The 19,389-nt window shown below is 42.9% G+C and overlaps 2 protein-coding genes and 1 long non-coding RNA gene across 6 annotated transcripts in view; 1 reads left to right on the forward strand and 2 right to left on the reverse strand.

Annotated features, from left to right (window-relative positions):
• Positions 1-16,095, forward strand: part of LOC142046566 (uncharacterized) — a 33,369-nt gene extending 17,274 nt beyond the window's left edge. Inside the window, exon 2 of the mRNA XM_075063847.1 lies at positions 13,981-16,095. Within this exon, the coding sequence (XP_074919948.1) occupies positions 13,981-14,899 (919 nt within the window). The 3' untranslated portion in view covers positions 14,900-16,095. The remainder of the gene's footprint in view (positions 1-13,980) is intronic.
• RNGTT (RNA guanylyltransferase and 5'-phosphatase) overlaps positions 1-19,389 on the reverse strand; it is a 416,253-nt gene that overhangs the window by 387,343 nt on the left and 9,521 nt on the right. For all 4 annotated transcript variants that reach the window (XM_075063842.1, XM_075063841.1, XM_075063840.1 and 1 more), the window contains exon 2: positions 18,683-18,792. In XM_075063842.1, coding sequence (XP_074919943.1) covers positions 18,683-18,792 — 110 coding nt within the window. The remainder of the gene's footprint in view (positions 1-18,682; positions 18,793-19,389) is intronic.
• Positions 6,041-8,454, reverse strand: LOC142046568 (uncharacterized). Its single transcript, XR_012655514.1, has 2 exons — positions 8,075-8,454; positions 6,041-7,790 (listed from the first exon to the last, which is right to left on the reverse strand). It is a non-coding gene; the product is annotated as an uncharacterized LOC142046568 (long non-coding RNA).

Raw genomic sequence — 19,389 nt, forward strand, 5'->3', positions numbered from 1 at the left:
AGAGGCAATCGTGAGCCATGGTGCGAGGGCTGCAGTGTAAGCCTGTAATTACAGCTGTCAAGGTTGCAAATCTATCTGCAGGGAAGAAAGCTCATGCTGCCAAGGAATCAAGACACATCCCCATGAAGGTGATTCTCTGTATCGGTATGAGCACCAATTTCTCCTCCTTGATTCACAGACGCCAAGAGCTATGAGGAGAGAGTGGACAGCAAGGATGGTAGAAGTAAGCTCATCATGTGACAGTGCAACTAAAAGCCAGTCGTCCAAGTAGGGTCACACCAAGTAGCTTAGATGATGCAGCTAAGACTTTTGTGAATACCTGTGAGGTCATCATGATGCCAAAGGGGAGAACTCTGAATGGGCAGTGGTTGCTTCCCACACAGAAGCAGAGAAATTTTCAATAGGCCAGGTGATTGACAATGTGAAAGTATGAGTCTTTCACACTGAGAGATGCAAACCAGGACTCCTTGGGGAAGAAGGGAATAATAAATGATAGTGTCACCATACAGAACTTAGATTTTCTGATGAAGGTTTTGAGGAGGCAGACATCAAGGATAAGGTGGCACTCTCCATCCTTTTTCAGGATCAGAAAGTAGGAGGAGTAAAATTCTCTGCCCAGGAAAGAGCAAGGAACCAGCTCTATGCCATCCTTCACTAGAAAGGTGTCCACTTCTTCTTCTTGTAACAGGTATTGACGGGAAGGATCCCCGGTAGGCATCCAAGTGGGGCCCCTGTGTTGGGGGAGGCAAGTCAAGGAATTCAATAGAGTAACCAAGTGTGCATGATCTCCAGTACTCAGTCAGTGATCTTGCCCCATTTGGAGACAAAGAGGGCAAGACAGGCCCCACAGATGACCAGAGGAACGGGACTGGTGATGGGGAGCATTTGCAGCACTCGACTTCCAAGTCAAAAAAGTGAGCCTGGGGCTGTTGGTGAGTGTGACATTGTGTACCTGAAAGTAGCACTCTGGAACCCCCATATTCACCACAGTCATATGATTGATACATTTTGTACAACACATGCCTTGTGAGGAACTATTTTAAAAGTCTTGATCTGTTGAACTTTAATATCCTGCTGAATTGTATGTTCTATCATTGTATGTGAAGTTATAAAATATTCCTCCATGTGTTACTGAAACATATTGTGAGGTTTGAAAATGCCTACAGCCAGCCTTTCAGTTGCAAAGGAGCAGCTATCACTGGCCAAACAGGCGTTGATGGCTCATCAATAAGTATCCACTCTACCAGAGGCTCCTCAGTGAGGGCACACATGCAATGGAAACTGCCTGACCAATGGGGACTGCCTGGCACCCATGTCAGGGCAAGGAACTTTCTAACAGCTGGAAGAAAGTATAAAAGAGGGACCGTGACATCATCACTTGGTCTCTTACACACATACGCACCAAACAAACTGGAAAATCATCAGGAAGACACAGATTTTGAACTGGGGTGATTGGTCCCAGGTTGGAAAGGAACTCAGCCTGTGTAGTAGGAACTGTGAACTGCCTGTAACATCTATTAGGGTGACAGAGACTGACTCAAATTTTGCTTAGTCTGTTAAAGTTAGAATTTAGACTGTGTTTCTATTTTTATTTCTTAGGTGATCAATTTTGATCTCTATGCCTGCTACTTAGAATAATTTAAAATCTATCTTTCTGCAGTTATTAAATCTGTTTTAGATGTTATCTAAAACAGTGTTTTTTCAGTTGAAGTGTCTGGGCAATCTCAGCTCAGGTTACCAAGGGTTGCTGCACATCCACTATTCTTTTGTTGGAGTGGTGAACTAATTAATGAGCTTGCACTGTCCAAGGGAGTCTTGAGCAGTGTAAGACACTATATTTCTGGGGTGCAAGGTTGGGGTGATTGGCTGCTGCCTCTCTCTCTCAGATTCACAACTGGCTCAGGGAGCATTCATGCATTTTAGCTGGGTGTGGGGCTCCACATGCTGATGACTGAATGACCACAGTATCTGGGAGGGGTTATTCTGCTTGTCACTGACATAGCCCAGGCTGGAGAGTTACGGGGGCACAGTCATCCTACAGTTCCAGGTTATACACCGGCGATTCCATCAGTGTGTCAGGGTAAAGGAGGTGGCTTCAGCTGGGGCCACAGGCCAGAGGCACTATAAAAAGTGCTGCCTCCATGGGGGTTCTTTCTGCCCGTGATAGTAGGGAGGATAGGTTATGTACTGCCAAGGACAGAAGGGTTTCTGCTGCTGTTTGTGATGGGATGCTGGGGTATAGATCCCAAGGGACCGGAGTGTTACCCTTGAGTCTTTCAGGGAGTGGAGGGACTCATCCATCTTGGCTAAGAAGAGCTTGTCCTCACCGAAGGCTAGGTCCTATATGGAGGTCTGTATCTCCCACAGAAAGCCAGAGGACTGCAGCCAAGAGTTGTGTTGCATGACTATGCCCATGGCAAGGGAACAGGATGACATATCCGTGGCATCAACCACTACTTCAAGGCCTACCTTGACCATCAGGCTGCCTTCCTCTATGAGGGCATGGAAGTGCTGTCTCTTGTCCTGCAGCACATCGTCCAAGAATTCTGCTAGCTTGGCATAGCTGTTGAAATCATACTTTCCCAGCAGAGCCTGGTAGTCCACAATGCAAAACTGCTGAGAAGTAGACCTTGTCCAAAAGGTCTAGGCACTTGGCTGCCCACTCCGGAGGAGTCAATTTCTGCGTGTGTTGGCGGGCAGGTTCTGCTGCCACATGCAACACAATGGAACTGGAGGGTGGGCAGGAAAAGAAGAAATCTGCCCCCTTAGCTGGGACAACATACCTGCATTCTGCCTGTTTTGGCATAGGGGCACAGGAAACTGCTGTGCCAGATTGCTCTTGCAGGTTGGAGGAAAGCAGTGTTGATGGGGCAGCAATGCACATGATGCTCCCTCGGACTGAAGGATGTTCAGCAGTTAGCGGTGCTGGTCATGCACCTCCTCCAAGGGTATGCCTAGGTTTGTGGCAGCCCTGTGCAGTAGGTCCTGATACTACTTACGGTCATCAGGAGGCAAGAGGGCAAGGGGATATAAGGGCATTATCCAGAGAAGACAAAGCAGCCATAGAGACTGGAGGAACTGGTAGTACCAGTTCTGCCTCTATTTCTTCCTCAGAGCCCAATGGCTCCGGTGCAAGGTCCAGGGCAGAAGGGAATGATGCTTGAGAAAGTTCGCTGAGCCACTGATATGAATCCCAATGTGGCCAGGGCTTGGGGAATACGGGAGGTGCTGGGTCATATGCTAGTGGGTGAGATGTCTGGACACAGGAGTCCAAGCTTCTCCTCGAGGTGGAGGAGGATGTCGGTTCTGGCTCAGAGAACCCATCAGAGTCCAATGAAGCTTCCAGGAGCAGTGGAGTCGTCGGTACAGACATCCATGACACACTACCTGGAATTGCCCCTCCTGGAGCATGAGCAGTTCATCCACCAAATTGGGTGCCTCATGTTTGGCAAGTAGCAGAGAAGGGGGACAGAGCAGTTCAAGATGTGGGCTCAAAGAATCGTGGGGTCCAGTGAATTTTTCTGTGAGAACCAAGGAGCGTGGTGGTGTCTGCAGTGCCAAGTGAACCGATGGGCATGGAGACACTCGCAGCAAGTGCCCCGGAAAGCGTTCCAGGTGGGCAGCCACTACAGTGGTCTGTGGTACTGCCAGGTCCTCCTCCTTCTTCATCTTACCCTTGGAGCAAGGAAGCTTAGGCAGTGGTGCGCCAAGGTCCATGCATGAGCTTTTGCCCAGTCTGGCTCGGGGAGGGAATGTTTTCGGCTCTCATTCTTGGGCTTGTCCTGCACCGTCAATACCACTGTATCCAGGGCGTGGGATGTGCTAAGCGGAACACTCACTAGCAGTGAAGAGCGCTGCACCAATGGCTCTGAAAGTCCCACATTAGAGTTTGAATGTGGCCAGAGAGCCGCCTCCATTAGGACCTTGCAGAGGCAAAGTTGTCACACTTCCCAGGTCTGCAGTGGGAAGAACACACTGATCTTGCAGGGGGCAGCGAGATGAGTCTCCCCAAGACAGTAAATACAATACTGGTGGTCATCGCTCAATGAGAATGAACGAGGACACAAAGCCCAGTTTTTGAACCCTGGAATGCAGGACAGAGTCCCTGGGGAGCCCCAACCAGGGCGATGAATACTAACTAATACTACACAAAACTATTTACAGTTAACTATAGAAGAAAAAAAAACAAAGAACTACTATATACAAACAAACAGACTAAAATGCTCTCATAGTTGAACTATGATTGCAGAGGAACAGGGATTCTGATTCCAACAATGCAGCAGTTAAGAGGGAACTGAAAAGGCATCGACCCACATGACCTAATATAACCGCAACTGAGATATGAAGACATGCACATGCGGGACAATGGATACTGCTAAGAAAATCTTCCCACTCCAGCAATGGCACACCTGTGCACACACGTTTGGAATATAAACAGGGACCACCACTTGAAGAACAATGAGCTTCTCTCTCATTGTTGGATGTAGCGAGGCAAACAGATTTTGTCAAGTGCTGAAGCAGTGGAGGAACAAAAAATTCAAGCCAACCACCAAAATCTGAAGATTCCACTGTACCTCTACCCAAAACAGAGGGAACAAGGAGACGCATCCCCATCTCAGGACAAAAAGGTTTCAACTGACACTTAAGTGACAAAATCCAGACTTGGCTCCCATTTCTTCCTGGAAACAAGAAGCCTCAAAAGTCACTTTCAAAATTTCAAAAACTTCCCATGATCCCCCAAACGACTTCTACAATGCAGTTAAGAGTTTTCAATACAAAAATTTGTAGCAAACATAAAAAGGAATTTAATCAAAATATATAAGCACAAATAATACTTTTTATGGATAATTTTCTCCTCACGTTTCAATCACTTCAAAAAAAATCACTTTTTTAATTTTGTTTGAATTTGACCAAGAAATTTTAGTTTGTTCACTGGAATATTGCTGCAGACTTTAGAGCCACATTGTCACCAAGTATTTGGGGGCTTTGCTCCTAATTTGCACAGCAGAAGAACTAGCATAAAGTCTTCTTGGGAGAAGACCCCAGAAGTCTAGCGCTTCTGACCAACTAGTCTCTCTCACTGCCTGTGGTACCTCTTTAAGCAAACAGAAGTGGAGCTCCTTGGTCCCTCTGATCACCCCTTGATCTCCATGCACTTCAAGAAGCAGTGGATCAAAAGGGTGCCTGTCATAATTTATGTCTGATGTGCTACAGGATACAGGGCCTAGTCTATATCACCTGAAAACTAGATTACCACCCTTCCAATCACATTGTAATTTAATTAAGGTATGGGTAATAAACAATATCAGATATCTATTTTACATTTCAGTATCTCACAGTTTAACAGGGCTAGAAAAACAAGTACTACAGGAGTAAGAAAAACTGTTTCAGTTCCTGCTGAAGCACCAGTTGCAATACACATGCACATATAATACCCTTGCTCTGACTGACAGGGCTGAAATAGAATTGTATGAAATAGATTCTGAAATGTGTTTTTGTGGCTCAGCTGCTTTGGCCTGCTGTGGAAATGAGTGTCCATAAAATGTCAGTGCTCCAGAGAGAATCACCAGAGTGATACTATCTTGGTCACTGTCCCAAACGTTTGTCCCCAAAGTGGCTCCAGATTTGTATCTATTTTTGCCAGGGTGGATTTGATTTAAATCAAATTGATTTAAATCATGATTTCAATTACTAGCCAGGAAGACCCTATTTAATCATGGATTTCTACATAAAAGTGCCTTCCTGTTGGTTATTATAATACTAATACATATTCTTCACAACTCAGAGATAGATGTAGATTTCATTTTTAGAAGGTACATACTATGTTTTCTAAGTGATTTATTTTGAAAACTTTTCAGATTAGTTTTACAGCTATATTAGAAAATGAATGATTGTTTGGTTATTTAATTTACCCAAGGTAATTGAAGCAGGTATTTATGAAGTCATTGGGAGATGAACTATCTCCAATTCAACAAATTAATCATTAATATTTGGAAGATTTTCTTGCCATGCTGTATTAGGAGCAGACCATCACCAGACAAACATTTAAATTGTTTTATTTAACTAAAACATCATTATGCATTCTGGATTTTTTTCTTCAACAGCAAACAATATTTTCACAAAACAACCATATGAATTTTTGAATTTAGCTAAACATTTAAGTTTTTTTAAATTAGGTTTATTTTTGTTAAAATTGTTTTTAACTTAAATAATTACATGAAATTTAAAAAAAAAATTAAATTGACTATGTCAGCCAGGTCAACATGAGAAATTTAAAATATTGGCTTCTGCAGCTAACTCAATCATCTTCATCTTCATTTTCCTCTTTGTTCATAATCTGGAAAAGAAAGACAAGCTTTCCTGCTTTTTCAGGTCCCAAACGATTTCTCAGTTTGGAATGAATTAGTCCAAAGGAAGAAAATATTCTTTCTGTACTGGCAGAAGAAGCTACTGCTATTAAAAGTGAGATTATCACTTCCACAGTCTCTGAATCCAAGTGCATAGGTGACTTCCACCAATTCACTGGTTTGACTTTCTTTACAATATCATCAGCAAACACATATTTCTTAAATGGTTCACTCTTAGCTCTAAAGTTTATTATAGTTAGCATTATGGAGGGATGATTTCTGCATGTCCATGTCGTAGCCAACTTCTCTTCTTCAGCAGGTTAGGTTTGACTCTGGTACCAAGTATTGAGAATATTTGCAAGAAAACTAGCAATAAAACAGCTATTTCCCTGCATTTTGTTCAAGGCTACAGAAATAGGCCTCAGGGTACTCAGCATGTGTTCAACATTTCTCTTAAGCCCAATGCTGAGAACTTTGGCTGTGACACTGCCATCTATTTTTTTCACAATTTTGTTCACAAACTGTCATCAGTTTAGGCCAGTTCTTGATATAGTGCTCAAAACAGTCCACCACTGAGTTCCGTTGCAAGTCTTGTGGGGGAGTTAGCTTGGTTCCTCTCATTTTTTTCAGAGCAGCTGCTGCAAAGTGGTTGTTATGGAAGTATTTTGCAATTTTAACAACATTAGCCTTATTTCTGGAACACTGAAGTCTTTAGCTAGGAGGTACATCAAATGAGCACTGCAACCATATCTTATTAGCTTGGGACTCTCTTATAAATTTATTTTCATCTTGGATACATTTGCAGCATTGTCCGTGACCAAGCTGCATACTAGACATTTTAATTTTTGTTCAGTTTGTTATAGCTTTTACTGCTACTTCTCGTAAGTATTCTGCTGTGTGCACATTTCCTGATGCATCATTTCTGTTAGAAAGACATTCCCTTCTTCTGTTGTCAAACAAGCACATACAACAGGATCACTGTGGACTTTGCTTCACCTGTCAAGACTCAAGTTAACAATTTTACCCTCTAGACTTTTTTCACACTGCTCAATTTCTCTTTCAGATACTTTATCCAGCAATTTCCCTGCGACATCTGCTCTGTTGGGTGGACTGTATCTTGGTCTTAATGACTGAACTACGCTAATGAAGTGCGGTTCCTCAATCGTAAGGAAAGGAGAGTTTGTTGCATAAACAAACTGGGCAATTTTTTTCATCAACTTCCTCTTTCTGTAATTTGCTGGTTCTTATCAGAAACTTATCTATGGTTGTTTCTGGATGAGGGAGATTTTTTTTTCTTTTTGCTACAGATGATATACTGTGGCTATGTAACATACATGATGTGACTGAAACACCATCATTGGCAGATAACTCAAACTATAGAAAATGATGGTGATCTTGAAGGTGAATAGTCTTCAGAATCCTGTGTGTTGAGGATGGATTCTCCTAAACAAAATAAGTCAATGTGGTTATTTAATAATTATTACCATACTGCCCATGTAGTATTACTCACTGTATTCATTGACACTCAGTACTACTTTAAACGTGAAATTGTAAAAGGAAGATCTGCCTATTTCAGCTATTGGTTTTTTAATCGCACCTGCATCTAAAGTGATAGTACCGTAGAGTCACAACCATATTTTTCGCTCAAACATGAGAATTCAAGAATAGTCCAGAAGGAAGACAGGCAGGCCTTAAGAAAAAAAAGTATGAAATAAAAAAAAGTTTACCAGCCTGAAGATCCTGCATGTTCAGACATGTTCCTTTCATTATCTTTAACGCAGCTTCCTCCTGAGAAGGAACACTTTTCATGATGTTATTTCATTCGGACAACCAGCCCTTGCATTTCTTTGTTACACTGTTTGCATTTGGCACACATGCCTGTCTTACCCACAGGTAAAGGATCTTCATTAAAATATTTCCAAATTAGGTCTGTTTTACAACCTGCTGCCATTATACGTTTTCCCTTCTAGGGAGAAAATGGTATGGGGGATCTCAAACCAATAAAGGCTACACTCAAAGACCTCAAGACTTCTGGCATGTGCTGCTCAAACAGTTTCACTTTTGTTTCTACTGTCTGTCCCTACCTTCTCATATTTATCTCCAGACTTCTTCTACTTGTTAAGATCTATTCTGCCTCCAACAATCTTCTATTCATTGAACTTTTTGAAACTTACACTTTTAGAGAAAGATAAGGGATTGACTCTGTGTACACAAATTTGCAGAGGGAAAATAGGGTTGAGGTCTCATCTCTATATATTTCTCACCTCTATATATTATATTTATTTAAAATCACTTTTGCTGTTAACAAGCATGTTATCTCTGGAGATACAAATCCACAGTTTGAGAACTACAAAACTAAGCATCTCTGATCGTATCTTCTAGACTGAGCACTAAGTCCCGTTGGGTAGATAGAAAGATTAACCTAAATATTATATACAGAAGCCTCTGGATCCCCATAAGATTGGATCCCTAATCCGTGAACTATTGGAACTCATTTACAAAACTTTTCTTTAAAATTACATGAATAGATTGTCTCATACTAGAAAATTAGAATTTATAATCCCTATTCGATGATGAGATAGCCTTCAGCTATAATTTATCTTAATTAAAACGATCTTTAGACAGGTTTTTTCCCTCAAAAAGCATTTTATCAAAAAAGTGTGGAATTTTTTTATTTAAATTAATTTATTTAATTTTTTTTTTTTTAAATATTGATTTTTATCTACCCTGATTTTTGCAAGGCCCTCCTGGCTACAGCCATCAGGAGAATATTAAAAGTACAGCTATTTTCCGGCAGGCAATTAAGTATTTCATCAAATCATAGCATCTTCAATCAACCATGCCTAGCATACCTTCTATGATGAAACTTACAGATGGAAGAGTAACATTAGCTTGAGCAAATTCTGGGATGTAAACCAGGAATGTCCACAAAGGGTAGTTCTGACAATAAATTATTGACACAGAGCTGCAGCATGAGAAACATCACAACTCATGCATATTTGTCACCCAAAGCTTTTATTATGTTAGCTCTATGATCTCAGACCACTATACGGATGCGATCTTTGGAAACCTGTCATTTATTAAGCATGCCCAGTAAGGCCTTAAATTGTGGTTTCTGCATGTATATTGTCAAAAGCCTCTCAATGCAGCAAAGAACTGTTCTTGTGGATGTTCCTGTCTATTCCAAGTGACACTGAGAAAAAACTATGTAGTACTGGAACACAGTAGTTGCCATACCATTTTCAGACCACTGTTCCACCTAGTCCGACATCCAGCCGGTCAGTAACCAGTAGCATGTGTTTCAGAGGAGAGGACAAGAAACCGCGCAGTCAGCTATTACAGAATATTCTGCCCAAATTGAAAGGTATTTTTTTAAGTCTTAGTGATTTAGAGGCTGTCTTAATTATTTTTGGACTCACTATCACCAAACATCTCCAGTAATCTAATAGCATTTCATGGTTTTAAAAATCAGAATCATAACGTTCTGCTAAAATTTCCCATACGTATTAGAGAGAAGTGTGGAGAGTGGTGATGACCAGGCTCCAGTAATCTGATCAGCTGCTGAAAGTACAAATATTCAACAAATTAAAGCAAGCTGGTTAACATCTGTCTATGGAAAATTCTCTTTGCCACTAGATAATCCATTTTCCAGCTGCATACTCATCCATTATTGTGTTTATTGCTAAATTGCTGTTCTTGAGATATGATGATCCCAAGTAATCTTCTGCCTATTAAATATACTGGCAAGTTTCAGAGTGCCAATATCCACATACTTTCAAATGGCAGATGTTTAATTAGTAGAAGCAACATTGTGGCTCTGAACAATTAAAAGTGTTTGTGGGATTAATTACACAGACAGAACTTTGCTTATCACTTGTGAACTAAACAGTCAAAACGATGGCCCGCATGCCAATAACTGTATGATTAGCTGATTCTGACTGTTTGATTTCTTACAAATAGAACAGAATCACAACAGCTTCAGTGACAACTGATTCAGGCACAAGCTGAACACAAAATGGGCGGACTCAACACACTCTTACTTTAAGTTCTTAAATTTGTGACCAGGAGCATTAGAAAGCTTTAAAAAGCTAGCAAAATAATTCCATTTTGTGCAACACACGAGTGAGGACCGCATATACTGTGCATTTCATTTTCCTTTATATTCTTACATGTTGTAAGGGCAATAACAAAAAAAACCAAAACACAAAACAGAAATTTGGAAAACATTCAAAATTTGCAAAATTCTACAGTTCATGACAAGCCTTTACAAAACAAGAATCTTGGAACCTATATTTCAGGTGTACTTGCAAACGGGGTTGCCTTTGGAACCATATGGCTATATCTACCAGGTGTGGCAAATGCCCAACACTACTCTGGCAGATCCCGCGCTTTTTCTTGATGTGGTGGGTCAGGTGGTCTGTTGCCCCTCTTCTTGTGTGTTATTGGCTCCGCTAGTGCCATCGTGGGACAGAGAGAGAGAGAGAGAGAGAGGGGAGCAGGGAAGGGACCCAGGTCTGCTCTCCTACTCCGGATCCTAGTCCCTTCAGTTTCATGGGCTGCTTACCCTCTCCCCCCTTGGGTCAGGTTTCCCTCAGTCCTCTGTGCCGGTGGAGTCCCTCTGCTCTATTTGGATAGGGTTTCCCTTCCACTGGTACTCTGGTCCTCCAGCTAACAGCAATACTCCTCTAAACTCTGGTCAGCTCTCCTTCCCACTCCCTGTCTGACTGAAGCAGGGAGTTTTTATTAGGTGTTGGGCAGGGCCTTAATTGGGTCCAGGTGCTCCAATTACCCTGTAGTAATCTTTCCCTAGTCCACAGGGTATAAGGCCTTGATCATCCTACGGCTTATATACTTCCCACCTACCACTCTCCTGCTGTTCTCTGGCCCTGCTGTATCACATAGTATATAACCATCTAACAAGCTGTCATAAACAGATAGTAAAGGGTTAACAAGTCCAGTAAACCTGGCTAACACCTGACCAGAGGACCAATCAGGAGATAAGATACCTTCAAATCTCGGTGGAGGGAAGCCTTTGTTTGTGCTTTCTGGGGTTTTCTTTGTTCTCTCTGGGTTCTGAGAGGGACCAGACATGTAAGCAGATATCTCCAAGTTTCTGAAACAGCCTCTTCTGTTCAATTTAGTAAGTACTAGTTAGAAAGGCGGTTAGTCTTTTTTTTTGTTTGTTTTCTTTATTTGCAAATGTGTATTTTGCTGGAAGGATTGTATCTCTGTTGCAACTTGTATTTGTGCTGGGGGAGGATTCTCCCTGGTGTCTATAAGCTGAAAGACCCTGTAACATTTTCCATCTTGATTTTACAGAGACAACTTTTACTTTTTTTCTTTCTTTTATTAAAAGCTTTTTTTTTTTTAGAACCTGATTGATTTTTTGGTTATCTTGTGTAAGACCCAAGGGGAGGGAGTCTGCACTCACCAGGGAATTGGTGGGAGGAAGGAGAGAAGGGGGGAGGAAAAGCCTGATTTCTCTCTGTGTTAAGATTACTGTCTCTCTCTCAGGGAGAGTCTGGGAGGGGAGAGAAGAAGGGGGGAAGGTGAATTTCCTCTCTGTTTTAAGATTCAAGGAGTTGAATCACAGGGATCTCCCAGTGTTACCCAGGGAGGGAGAATCTGGGAGGAAGAAAGGAGGGGGGAATGGTTTATTTCCCTTTGTTGTGAGACCCAAGGGTTTTGGGTCTTGGGTCCCAGGGAAGGGTTTTGGGGGCCAGAAAGTGCCCAAAACACTATATTTTTGGGTGGTGGCAGCTCTATCATTTCTAAGCTAGTAATTAAGCTTAGGGAATTCATGCTGGTACCCCATCTTTTGGACGCTAAGGTTCAGAGTGGGGGTTCATACCATGACATGGTGTGCAGCGTGTGGGATAAATAGAATCCATAAGCCAGTAGGATTTTTTTTTTCTCTTTTCTCTCTGCTAGCTGTTTGTAAGCAGGAGAGAGAGGGGTTTTTAAAAAGCAAAGCTGAAAGCAGGCTAGAGGAGATTGTTTTTAAAAGCAAAGTCTGCAGGTTTTTTTCTCTCTTCCTTCTGAGCACTCTGAAGCAGAAGGTGTTAAGTTCTTAACGAGGGTCTTTTGTTAACAAAGGGCTTAAGCTGTCAGCAACAGAGACCAGCAGAAGACATTTGCAAATCAATTGTTTTTTTTTCTTTTAACTCGAGCAAAAGGCTAGCTAGGAAGTGTTAGAGGACCCTGTTGCTAAGCAACCCTAAGGAGGCAGCAGAGAAGCAGCATTTCAGGCAGTAAACAGCAGAGGCGCACCCAGCACAAAGAAAGCAGGAACAATGAGCACCAGTGCAGCAACAAGCAAACTAAAGCTAAACTAAAGCCATAAAAAACCACAAACAATGAACACAAAAGGCAAATGGAGGGCTAATTTCAGGCAGGAATGGCCAGGGGAAGAGGGCCTTGCCACAGGAGACATTGGGAAAGGAACAAAAAAGAGCTGAGCTCCAAAGTAAGCCCAACAGAGGCCGGGATTAGAAACAGGCTAGCAGAAAACCACAAGCCTCCCTAAAACAACCCTTCGCCAGTTTTGCTTCCCCCCATCCAAGAAATTTCCCACCTAACAGGCAAGGGTTGATGACATTGCGGGCCTTCTTAGGAAAATATTGAAGGACCTCTGCCAGGATACAGCAATCTCTGAAGGAACCAGTACATGATAAAGCGAGGCCACTGCCTCATGAAACCCTACATATGGGGCAGCTTGAAATTGCTAAGAACACTATAACCAATTATAAACTTTCAACCCCCCCAAGGCAAATAACAAAAGGAAACCCCTGACATGCCCGTTCGGAGTCAAGAGCCCTAAGGTGAAAAACCAATTGTCATCAGCCGAACAGCGCCTACCAAACATTGGCAAAATGTTGATGCCTGGAACATAACCAAATGTATGCGACGACTGCACCTCCTGAACACAATGAGCAGTTCTTAGAGGGTTTCCTTGAGACAGAAAGGTCTCCCTAGAGGAGAAGCCCAAAATGTAACCGAGTGGAGAGAATTGGAAGGGCCAAGGTGGGAAGGGCAGGAAAAGAAATAAACTATACAAGGGATGCGAATACCAACAGGGGGCGACAGACATATAAACCTATCCACTGTAGGCAACCCAAGACCCCACCTCTAAACCCAGGAAAAGCCCCCAGATCTCCTATTTCTCCACCTCACCACTCACTCCAGTAACCCACTCGGACCAGGTGACCATCAGCTGGGCGAGCGTAGAATGTAATGACACATGGGCATAATAAAGGCCAACTGCCCAAGAAACCCAAAACAAGTGCATTTTACACCACCATCACTCCAAAAATTTCCCCCAGGCCCAGATGGCCCAATACCCTCAGGCGAAGGGAAAGTTTTGGAGCGAGCGAAAGAAGTTATCCGTTGCGGAGAACACGGGGCAACAAGTTGTCACTATCCACCAATCCTTGGTGGGCCCAAATTCATCAAACCATAAGGCCCGGGACATTTAACCCCTCATGCCCAAGCTGTAGACTGTGCCTACAGCTGAACTGCCTGTTCCAGTACAAAAAGCTGACAGGAATGTGGACCTTTGCAGTCTAGACAATATCATCCCATGTGCTAGCTGGGGAACACTTGCAACCAAGCTAAAGCGCGCCAAGGCCAAGAGGGTGGGAATGGTTACACGCAGCCAAGCCAGGCAAGCTTCCAGACCCATCTCTGTTCCTGAGCCATCCACAAGGGCCCCGTCGGTGTTACCAGAAACCCAGATGGAGGTAGTGGACCCGGATCTCCTGCCAATGACTGCAACAGCCCCAGAGCCTCCAGTCCCAGAGCCGGAACTGGAAAAGCAACCAGCACCAGAACCGTTGCCAGCACTGACGCCAGCGCTTGCAAACGCATCTTCATCCCCAACGCCAGAGGGCACCAGCTGGCCTGAACTGGCAGAAGCAACACACAACCCTACCCAAGAGGCTCAGCCAGAGCCTGAAATACCACCTGGTGCATCAGTGGGGAGCGGTTCACTAGCAACGAAAACAACCCCATCACCTACATCGCTTCCAGAGGGACCAAGCCCAAGTCAACAGTCTAAGGACGAACTGGTGTCTCCAGCCTCAAGGGAACAGTTCCAGACTGAGCAGGAAGCAGATGACACCCTTCAGAAAGCTTGGGTGGTGACACGGAGCACCCCACTGCCTCTCAGCTCTTCTAATCGATCCCAGTTTGTTGTGGAACAAGGACTTTTATACAAGGAGACTCTTTCTGGTGGACACCAGGAAGACTGGCATCCACAAAAACAGTTGGTGGTTCCAACTAAGTACGAGGGGAAGCTCTTAAGCTTAGCCCATGATCATCCCAGTGGTCATGCTGGGGTGAACAGAACCAAAGACAGGTTGAGGAAGTATGACACAAGCATACTTAGAGATATTCTATTCCCCTGGCACATGGGAGACTGGTTGTTACAAATACATATGCTGAGCTGCTATTGGAAAGATATAAACCAATTTGTTTCACAACAACCTTTGACAAACTCTCTGTGTAGCAATGAAACCAAGGAATTCTGTATTCATCCTCTGAAATGGAATTAAGTAATCATACTATAGTTTGAAAGATTTACTTATTCATTAGGAGTTCCTAGTTTCTGTAGTCAATATCGTTCAGCATTGTTTCTGACCCCAATAAGACCATTTATTAAATAAGCCTCAGCACCCATGCATAAGTGTTATTTCAATTTTAAAGACTAATAAACAGTCTAAGATTTATACATTTTGTTCAAAGTGATACATAAAGTCTGCAACAAAGCTGGAGCCCAAATAATCTTATTCCCAGTTCTGTGCCTTACCCACAAGACCAAATGAAATAAGTGACAAGGATGAAGAAGCAGGGAGAATTCCAAACTTCAAATCTCCTTTCAACCTTCCCCTCCCAAAATAACCTTTCAGGGGGTTGGTTTTGAGGGTTTTTTTGTTTTGTTTTGTTTTGTTTTTAAACTTCTTTATGATGATCAAGAGCTTTTTTTAAAAAATACTTTGCAGGTCACTTCTAAGCATTGCAAGAGCAAAGTTCAACTTTGGAGAATGTGTGGGCAGAGAGCCCTATATTAGGAAGACAAAAATCTACATAGATAAGGTTCATAAGCAGACAGGCAGCCTTTGGAAGCAACAGAAGAGAAGAGTTCTGTTTTTTTTAATTGTCTGGATCTCCAAACAAGCTTGCTCCTAAATTGCCACTGTTTAACCATAACTGGCATACACATGGAGAGAATAAAATCCAATATATCTATCCCCCACAAAAAGGGCTGTAGGAGAGTTCAGTTGAACTGGCAAGTTTCTTTTCCTATTTTACAAGTCCATAATTCCAGATTTACTTGGCCTAGCTCCCCCTAGGAATGTCTACAGAGTTGCACCAGTTTAACTAAAAGTGTGATTTAAAATTTAACGGGTGCAAAAGGCTGCATAGACACACAAATGAACATAAACCTGTTTCTAATCTTCTTAAGCTAAATTAATATAAATATATCCCTCAAACTGAAATAAATGTCTGTGTAGGGTTTTGCGCTGGCTTAACAAAATTGTTCATAACTGGATTCAAGTTAAAAATCGGTGCAACTTCTCTGTTTAGACACAGCCAAATTTAAAAAAGGGGGGGGGGAGGTTGTTTTTTTTTTTTTTTTTAATAAAAATGTTGGTAACTCAATTTCTTTTAAAAACACACCTTTTACTCTCTAGCCTAATAAAGCACATACTCAATGGTACACCCAAACACACTGGATTGGTTATAAAGAACGTACCACAAACTCTTGATGGAACATGGAGTCACCCTGCCAGAAGGAAGTAAGGCGTATTATTTTCACTTTTAAGCTGAATTGCATGTTTTTTGCATAGTCTGAATGCTATTCTACAAAACTTTTGAAATAAATGTTTTAAACAACACTTTGCAAAAAAAAACACTACATAGAAAAAACAGCCTTTCCCTTACCATCTAAGCTACAGGTTTGTTCCTTGCTCAAACTACATTCCAGGGTTGGGGTAAAAATATAATGCACACTGGGGCATCACACACAGCAAAAACTGATATGTCTGGAAGTCAGGACCTACTACTACACAAGAAGTCTATCATTTATGTCCTAAACGCTTCTTACCCTTGCTTTTAAGGGCATTCAGCACAAAGGGAAACACTTCAACTTTATAATTACATCTCTACCCCAATATAACACGAATTTGGATATAATGCGGTACAGCAGTGGTCTGGGGGGGCGGAGCTGCGCATTCCGGTGGATCAAAGCAAGTTCGATATAATGCAGTTTCACTGATAATGTGCTAAGATTTTTTAGCTCCCGAGGACAGTGTTATATTGGGGTAGAGCTGTATGTACGTGCATATTATCTGTAATACTGTTAACATTTAAATTGGCTGCAGCTTGACAATGATATTAGCATCTCAGGCCACGTCTACACTACGGGATAATATCGATTTAGCTAAAATCGGTTTTATAAAACTGATATTATAAATTCGATTTCATGCGGCCACACTAGGCACAGTAATTCGGCTGTGCGTCCATGGTCCGAGGCTAACGTCGATTTCTGAAGCGTTGCATTGTGGGTAGCTCTTCCGTAGCTATCCCATAGTTCCCGCAGTCTCCCCCGCCCCTTGGAATTCTGGGTTGAATCATTATTGTCGCGGGTGGTTCTGGGTAAATGTCGTCAGTCATTCCTTCCTCCGGGAAAACATCAGCTGACAATCCTTTCGCGCCGTTTTTCCCTGGATTGCCCTGGCAGACGCCATAGCACGGCAACCATGGAGCCCGTTCAGCTTTTTTTTTTTTCCGGCACCGTATGTGTACTGGATGCCGCGGACAGAGAGGCGATACTCCAGCGCTACACAGCAGCATTCACTTGCTTTTGCAATGATAGCAGAGATGGTTACCGGTCGTTCTGTACCGTCTACTGCCGGAGAAAACTGGCAATGAGATGACGGTTATCTCTCCCCTCTGTACTGTCCGCTGCTATCATGAGTGCCCCTGGCTGAAATCGGCCGGGGGCGCAACGCAAAAGCAAAATTGGGATTGACTCACTTGGGACTGAGTCAATCCCTCCCTTATGGTTTCTAAAAATAGAGTCAGTCCTGCCTAGAATAAGGGGCAAGTGTATTAGAGGACCAGTGTATCAGAGCACAGCTGCTCCGTGTCAGTATTCACAGGGGGTGCCCCTGCAACAACCCCACCCGTTGCTTCCCTCCTCCCCCAACCTTCCTGGGCTACCGTGGCAGTGTCCCCCCCCATTTGTGTCATGAAGTTATAAAGAATGCAGGAATAAAACAGAGACTTGTTAGTGAGATAAAATGAGGGGGAGGCAGCCTCCCGGGGGCTATGACAGTCCAGGCAGTACAGAATCTTTTCTTTACACAGGAAAGGGAGGGGGCTGATGAAGCTCAGCCCCCAGTTGCTATGATGAAGACGGTTACCAGCCGTTCTGTACCATCTACTGGGAGTAACTGGGAGTCATTCCCATTTTTACCCAGGCGCCCCCGGCCAGCCTCACCTGAGGCCAGCCAGGAGCACTCACGGGCTGATGGCATGAGGACGGATATCAGTCATATTGCACCGTCTACCACCGGGGGGGGGAGAGGAGCGGATACTGCTCTTCACTGCTGCAGCATCGCGTCTACCAGCAGCATTCAGTACACATAGGGTGACATTGAAAGAAGTCAAGAAATGATTTCTTTCCCTTTTCTTTCACGTGGTGGGGGGGGGGGGGAACTGAGGAGCTATTCCCTGAACCACGCCAGACACTGTGTTTGAACCTACAGACATTGGGAGCTCAGCCAAGAATGCAAATACTTTTCAGAGACTGCTGTGGACTGTGTGGATAGCTGGAGTCCTCAGTACCCCCCCTCCTCCCATCCATGAGCGTCCATTTGAGTCTCTGGCTTCCCGTTACGCTTGTCACGCGTCGGGGTGGAGTACAGAAATCGATTTAAAGAGCCCTTTATATTGATATAAAGGGCGTTGTAGTGTGGACGGGTACAGCGTTAAATCGATTTAACGCTCTTTAAATCGATTTAAACGCGTAGTGTAGACCAGGCCTCACTGAGATGGGGGTAACGATAAGAAAAAATTAGTTCACACTTCTCTTGATGCAATTCTTTAGCTCAGAATTTTGAGCAATGCTGGATTATGAGGGCAACTACCATTTTATTATTAAAACTAATGCTTTTTTATGAAAGCTAGGATCCTATAGAGAAAGAGAAAAAACGTGGGGGAAAATTACACTATTTGTGATTTTTTTTCCTACCAACAGTCCAACAGAAACCCTCTATTACATATGCATGCTGAAGAACATTTTTTTTTATATATATAAAATGTTACCTTACCTTCAGACTCTTTAAATAGTTGGACAGCATACTGGGATGGAAGCGATTCTCTTCAGCAACCTGCTCATCGTATCTTGGTCCTAACATTGTCTTCAAAGGCAAAAACTTCCCTACAGAATAAAATAAAAATTTATTGTATGTATACATACACATACATATACACACAAGTTATATTAAAGCTATATGAAGAACAGCTTCACAGAGGCTCAGCAATAACCTAACAGATTTAATTAAAAACAAGTTCAGGGAAATTTGGCCTGTTGCCCCCACATCATGATGGCCTGGCCTAACCTGAGTAGCACTGCAACACCCTGCATTAGGTCGCAATACCTGGAGTAAAAAGAAGGGCTCAGGACAGGAACCACCAGTGTGGGAAAAGTGCAGAGATGTCTCACTCTCCAACCTCCCCTTCCCCACTGGGTTCTCTACTCTGCATGGGGCCAGGAGAAACGTATGTTTTCTTAGGGCCCAGAGATGGGTTAATCGAACCTGGATCTGGCATCCCATCCAGGACCTTCCTGGGATCAACTAGTGGATTGGGACCCACAGTTTGGGAAACACTGCAGTAGAGGAACTAAAAAATTATTTAAACCATTATTTATATTTTTGGATGTTTTCCACATTTTCAAATGTAATTGAAATCAATTACAAACACAGAATACAAAGTGTTCAGTGCTCACTTTATATTTATTTTTATTACAAATACT

Source organism: Chelonoidis abingdonii, chromosome 3, assembly GCF_003597395.2.
Source record: "Chelonoidis abingdonii isolate Lonesome George chromosome 3, CheloAbing_2.0, whole genome shotgun sequence".
NCBI lineage: Eukaryota > Metazoa > Chordata > Testudines > Testudinidae > Chelonoidis > Chelonoidis abingdonii.